Here is a 6,886-nt window from a genome sequence, read left to right as displayed (position 1 = left end):
TTTAAAGATAATGCAGTCTAAGCAATTTTTACACATAGAAAACGAAAACCCAAGATGTTTTGCTTTCCATGGAATGGTAACTTGTGATTAGTCCATTGAAAGTACGTTGGTTAGTGTTGTTTATTGCCCTAGACTCAGAGGATAAGAATTTGTGGCCGGGCGCGGTGGCTCAAGCCTGTAATCCCAGCACTTTGGGAGGCCGAGACGGGCGGATCATGAGGTCAGGAGATCGAGACCATCCTGGCTAACACGGTGAAACCCCGTCTCTACTAAAAATACAAAAAACCAGCCGGGCGAGGTGGCGGGCGCCTGTAGTCCCAGCTACTGGGGAGGCTGAGGCAGGAGAATGGCACAAACCCGGGAGGCGGAGCTTGCAGTGAGCTGAGATCCGGCCACTGCACTCCAGCCAGGGCTACAGAGCAAGACTCCATCTCAAAAAAAAAAAAAGAATTTGTGAGACAGATCCTCTTAAAGACGTGTAAATGTTAAAAAATATAAAATTCCTTTAGCCTAATATTTTTTTTCCTACAATTTCCTTCAACTTAAGTTTAACGGAGTTTTAGGACCCTGTAAGAAGTAGTTTGATAGAAATGTAAGGCCATGGCATTCTACCTTGATATGAAACAATTGGGTTGAGAATGATAGGAACAAAAATTAGTTTATAAACAGTAAATTCAAATTACTACTGAACCAAAAGTTTAGCATGTAGGTATTGTTAATAATCTTTTTTTTTTTTTTTTTGATGGAGTTTCAGTCCTTTTGCCAAGGTTGGAGTGCAATGGCACGATCTCAGCTCACTGCAATCTCCGTCTCCTGGTTTCAATTGATTCTCCTGCCTCAGCCTCCCAAGTAGCTGGAATTATAGGCACCCACCATGAGGCCTGGCTAATTTTGTATTCTTAGTAGAGGCTAATTTTGTATTTTTAGTAGAGACAGGATTTTACCATGTTGGCCAGGCTGGTCTCAAACTCCCGACCTCAGGTGATCCGCCTGCCTCACCCTCCCAAAGTGCTGGGATTACAGATGTGAGCCATAGTGCCCAGCCTATTAATGATCTTATAGGGCAGAGTAGTCCTTGAACACCAAGCATATTTTTTTTTAAATTTCTTTTAGTGTCATTGATTTGAAACATTTTGAAAGGAAAACTAATTTTATACCTCAAAATGAATTTAGATTATGTCTAGTCATAATTATGTTGTCGTCATAAATGTCTATTTTCTAAATTTGAGGGTCTCGCTCGGTGTAATAAAATATTCATTTTTGTACCTATTAGATTCACTTAACTGCTAAAGCTGGTATTTTTCATTACCTCATATGCTGATAAGATAATTAGTATTTTATTAATAAATTTTCAGTAATATTGGGAAGATCATGGTGCTATATGAATCATGTTTCATATATAAAGAAATCAAGGATTAGAAAGGCATGTAACTATATTATTTGTGCTATGTTACTAAGAATGGATATCATCTGTCTTAGCCCATCTGTGTTGCTATAAAGGAATACCTGAGACTGGATAGTTTATAAAGAAAAATGATTTATTTGACTCACAATTCTGTTGGCTGAAAGATTGGGCATGTGGCAAGAGCCTCCGGCTGCCTCCACTCATGAAGAAAGACAAAGGGGAGTCGGTTTGCAGAGGCTGCATGGCGAGAGAGGAAGCAAGAGAAAGAGGAGGTGGTGCCAGGCTCACTCCTTTAACAACCAGTTCTCATGGGAACTAACAGAGCAAGAACTCACTCACCCCCCACCCCCCAGGGAGGGCATTAATCTACTCATGAGGGAGCCACCCCCATGATCCAAAGCTCCCATTAGGCTCCACCTCCAACACTGGGTATTAAATTTTAACATGAGGTTTGAGGGCCAACATCCAAACCATAGCATCATCTGTTGTGTATGATTAAAAAAAATACTGAAGAATATTTATGGAAACAGCACTTGAGTCTATGCAAGATTTCACAAATACCTTGTCATGCTTAGAGATCAAAATGACTTTTATAATTTTGGATTGGCACATTTATAAACATTTTCCAAATCAGTGTCACCACCTAGAACAGTGGCTTGATATAGTATCTCTTTAGCTCTTTCTACATGTTTACAGGAGGGTTTTGGAAAATTAGTTCATATGTTCTAATTCTTTATACAATTCCTGGAATTTAATAGAAACTAAGGTATGTTTAATGTAGATTTCAGAATTGTCGATCAAATGTGCTGTGCTCATTACTCAACTACTGAAGCCATGACTTTTTCTCAATATCTTTACCTTTTTTTCAAACATTTCATTAGCTTTTTAAAAACGAATAGACTATGTTTAGAGCTTGGTTTTACAGAAAAACCAAGCAGAAAATACAACGTTTCCTATATTTCCTCCCCCACTTTCTCCTTATCTCCCCTCTTCCAGTTTCCTCTATCATTAGCTTTCTTTACTGTGGTACATTTGTTATAGCTGATTAACAAATAATGATGCATTATTATTCACTGAATCCATAATTTAAATTAGGGCTATACCTTTTTTTTTTTTTTTTTTTTTTTTGAGACAGAATCGAGCTCTGTCACACAGGCTGGAGTGCAATGGCACCATCTCAGCTGACTGCAATTTCTGCCTCCTGGGTCCAAGTGATTCTCCCATCTCAGCCTCCCGAGTAGCTGGGATTACAGGCACACACCGCCATGCCCAGCTATTTTTTGTATTTTTACAGAGATGTTGTTTTGCCATGTTGGCCAGGCTGGTCTTGAACTCCTGACCTCAGGTGATCTGCCCACCTCGGCCTCCCAAAGTGCTGGGATTAGAGGCGTGAGCCACCGTGCCTGGCCGGGCTATGTCTTTATGTTTTGTACTTCTAGGGCTTTTGACAAATGCACAATGGCATATGTCCATCATCACAGAATCACACAAAATAGTTTGAAAACCAAACACCACATGTTCTCACTCATAGGTGGGAATTGAACAACGAGATCACTTGGACACAGGAAGGGGAACATCACACACCGGGAGCCTGTCGTGGGGGCGGGGGAGGGATAGCATTAGGAGATACACCTAATGTGAATGGCGAGTTAACGGGTGCAGCACACCAACATGGCACATGTGTACATATGTAATAAACCTGCAGGTTGTACACATGTACCCTAGAACTTAATGTATATAAACAAAAAATCCTCTGTGCTCCACCTATTTATTCCTCCCTCCCATTCCCACCAACTACTGATCATTTTACTGCCTTTATAGTTTTGCCTTTTCCAGAATGTCAGATGGTTGGAATCTTACAGTGTGTAGCCTTTTCCAACAGGCTTCTTTCACCTTGCAACATACATTTAAAGTTTCTCCATGATTTTGCATGGCTTATTAGTTCATGTCCTGGACAGCATGGTGACTCATGACTGTAATCTCAGCACCTTGGGAGGCTGAGGTGAGCAGGCCTCTTGAGCTCACAAGTTCAAGACTAACCTGGCAACATGGCAAAATCCTATCTCTACAAAAAATAAAAAAATTAGCTGGGCATAATAGTGCCTGCCTATAGTCCCAGCTACTCAGGAGGCTGAGGTGGGAGGAGGGCTTCAGCCTGGGAGACAGAGATTGCAGTGAGCCAAGATCGCACCACTGCACTCCAGCCTGGGCAATAGAACCAGAGCTTGTCTCAAAACAAAACAAAACAAAACAGAAAAAAAATATGTAGTTCATGTTCTTTTGTTGCTGAATAATATTCCATGGTATAGATATAGCACAGTTTGTTTATCCATTCACCTATGGTTTCCAGTTTGGGACAATTGTGAATAAAGCTGCTGTAAGCACTCCTGTGCATTTTCAGTGGGGACGTACATTTACAACTTCTTTGGATAAATATCAAGGAGCTTGATTACTAGATTGTGTAGTAAGAGTATGTTAAGTTTTGTAAGAAACTGCCCAACTCTTCCAAAGCAGTGGTGCCGTTTTGCTTTCCCACCAGCATTGAGGGAGAATTCCTGTTGCTCCACATTCTCACCAGCATTCGATGTCGTCGGTGTTCTGGGTTTTAGCCATTCTGATCGGTGTTTAGTGATATGTAATTGTTGTTTTAATTTCCAGTTCCCTGGTGACATACGATGTTGAGCATCTTTTCATACAGTTATTTGCCATTTGTGTATCTTCTTTGGTGAGATATCTATTCAGATCTCTTACTTACTTATTAATTAGATCATTAATTTTATCATTATTGGCTGTTAAGAATTCTTTGTATAATTTGGAGTAAACAGATAGCCTACAGAATGGGAGAAATTATTCACAACTACATGTCTGACAAAGGTCTACCATCTAGAATCTATAAGGAATGGAAACAAATTGACAAACAAAAAAGACATTTCTCAAACGAAGACATGTAAGTGCCCAAGAAACGTGAAAAGATGCTCAACATCACTAATTCATCAGATAAATGCAAATCAAAACCACAATGAAAAAACATCTCACATCAGTAAGAATGGCTACTATTACAAAGTCCAAAAACAACAGATGCTGGCAAGACTGTGGAGAAAAGAGAATGCTTATACACTGTTGGTAGGAATGTAAACTAGCTCAGCCACTGTGGAAAGCAGTTTGGAGATTCCTCAAAGAACTAAAAACAGAACTACCATTCAACCCAGAAATCCCATTATTAGGTATATATCCAAAAGAAAAATTGTTCTACCAAAAAGACACTTGCACTTATGTGTTCATCACAGCACTATTCACAAGAGCAAAGATATAGAATCAACTTAGGTGCCCATCAGTGGTGGATTTGATAAAGAATACATGGTACACATATACCATGGAATACTATGCAGCCGTAAAAAGGAACAAAATCCTATGCTCTGCAACAGCATGGATGCAGCTGGAGGCCATCATCCTAAGTGAATAAACCCAGGAACAGAAAATCAGATGCCACATGTTGTCACTTATAAGTGGAAGCTAAACATTGGGTACTCATGGACATATAGATGGCAACAAGAAAGCAATCTTATTTTAAAAGGCTACCAAAATAAAATAAAATAAAATAAAATAAAATAAAGCCTAGGAATAAATTTAACCAAGGAGGTGAAAGACCTTTACCATGAAAACAATAAAAGATTGATGAAAAACATTGAAGAGGACCTAGAAATGGAAAGATATTCCATGTTCATGGGTTGGAAGAATTAATATTTTTAAAATGACCACACTATTCCAAATGATCTACAGATTAAGTGCAATCTCTATCAAAATATCAATGATATTCTTTGCAGAAATAAAAACAATCCTAAAATTCATATGGAACCACAAAAGACTCGGACTAGCCAAAGCAAATCTGATAAAAAGAACAAAGCTGGAGGCATCACACTGCCTGACCTCAAAATATAGTACAAAATAATAACCCGAAAAGCACAGTCCTGGCATAAAAACAGATACATAGACTACTGAAACAGAATAGAGAACCCAGAAATAAATACATGTATCTACAGCCAACTGACTTTCAACAAAGACATCAAGAATGTACACTGGCGGGAGGACAGCCTCTTCAATAAGTGGTACTGACAAAACTGGTTATCCATATGCAGAAGAATAAAACTAGACCCCTATATCTCACCATATACAAAAACAAACTCAAAATGGATTACAGACTTAAATGCAAGACCCAAAACTGTAAAACTACCAGAAGAAAACCTAAGGAAAATGCTTAGGTCATTGATCTAGGCAAAGATTTTATGGATGAGACCACAAAAGCACAGGCAACAAAACGAAAATAGACAAATGGGATTATATCAAACAAAAAGCCTCTGCACAGCAAAGGAAACAATCAACAGAGTAAACAGTGAACTTGCACAATGGGAGGGACTATTTACAAACTACTTATTTGACAAGGGATTAATATCTAGAATAAATAAAGAACTCAAATAACTCAATCGCAAATAAAACACAACAACAAATAACCCTATTTTTTTTTAATGGGCAGATGATCTAAGTAGGCGTTTTTCAAAAGATCTACAAATGGCCAACAAGTATAAGAAAAAATGCTTAATGTCATTAACCATCAGGGAACTGCAAATCTAAACTGCAACGGGATTTCATTTCATCCCAATCAGAACAGCTATAATCAAAAAGACAAAAAATAACAAGTACTGGAGAGGATGCAGATTAAAGGGAGTTCTTACACACTGTTGGTGGATATGTAAATTAGTACAGCCACTGTGGAACACAGTATGGAGGTTCCTCAGAAAACTAAAAATTAAGCTACCATATGATCCAGCAATCCCACTACTGGATATACATCCAAAGGAAAGAAAATCAATATGTTAAAGAGATATCTGGCTTTCTGCCTCCACTACTCCCATGGTGCCCGTGAGAAAGCTGTGGTGAAGGGAGGCAAAAAAAAAAGCAGGTTCTGAAGTTCACTCTTGATTGCACCCACCCCATAGAAGATGGAATCATGGATACTGCCAATTTTGAGCAGTTTTTGCAAGAAAGGATCAAAGTGAACTGGAAAGCTGGGAACTTTGGTGGAGGGATGGTGACCATCCAAAGGAGCAAGAGGATGATCACCGTGACATCCGAGGTGCCTTTTTCCAAAAGGTATTTGAAATACCTCACCAAAAAATATTTGAAGAAGAATAATCTTCATGATTGGTTGTGCATAGCTGCTAACCGTAAAGAGAGTTACAAATTATGTTACTTCCAAATTAACCAGGACGAAGAAGAGGAGGAAGACAAGGATTAAATTTCATTTATCTGGAATATTTTGTATGAGCTCTTGAATAAAACTTGGGAGCCCAATTGGTGGTTTACCGTTGTATCTCTGCAGTGTGGATTGAACAGAGAATTGGAAATCATAGTCAAAGGGCTTCCCTTGGGCCGCCACTCACTTAATTGTAACATGATTTTTTTATTTTTTATTTTTTTCTGCTT

The 6,886-nt window shown here is 38.8% G+C and overlaps 1 protein-coding gene across 1 annotated transcript in view; it reads left to right on the top strand.

The window, feature by feature from the left end:
* The window catches only part of LOC105542968 (60S ribosomal protein L22-like), a 46,295-nt gene extending 39,597 nt beyond the window's left edge, over positions 1 to 6,698 (top strand). Inside the window, exon 3 of the mRNA XM_011984690.1 lies at positions 6,332 to 6,698. Coding sequence (XP_011840080.1) covers positions 6,332 to 6,698 — 367 coding nt within the window. The remainder of the gene's footprint in view (positions 1 to 6,331) is intronic.
* Positions 6,699 to 6,886: the final 188 nt, after the last annotated feature.

The sequence above is a fragment of the Mandrillus leucophaeus genome, unplaced genomic scaffold (assembly GCF_000951045.1).
Source record: "Mandrillus leucophaeus isolate KB7577 unplaced genomic scaffold, Mleu.le_1.0 Scaffold271, whole genome shotgun sequence".
NCBI lineage: Eukaryota > Metazoa > Chordata > Mammalia > Primates > Cercopithecidae > Mandrillus > Mandrillus leucophaeus.
This window is presented reverse-complemented; position numbering and strand designations above follow the sequence as displayed.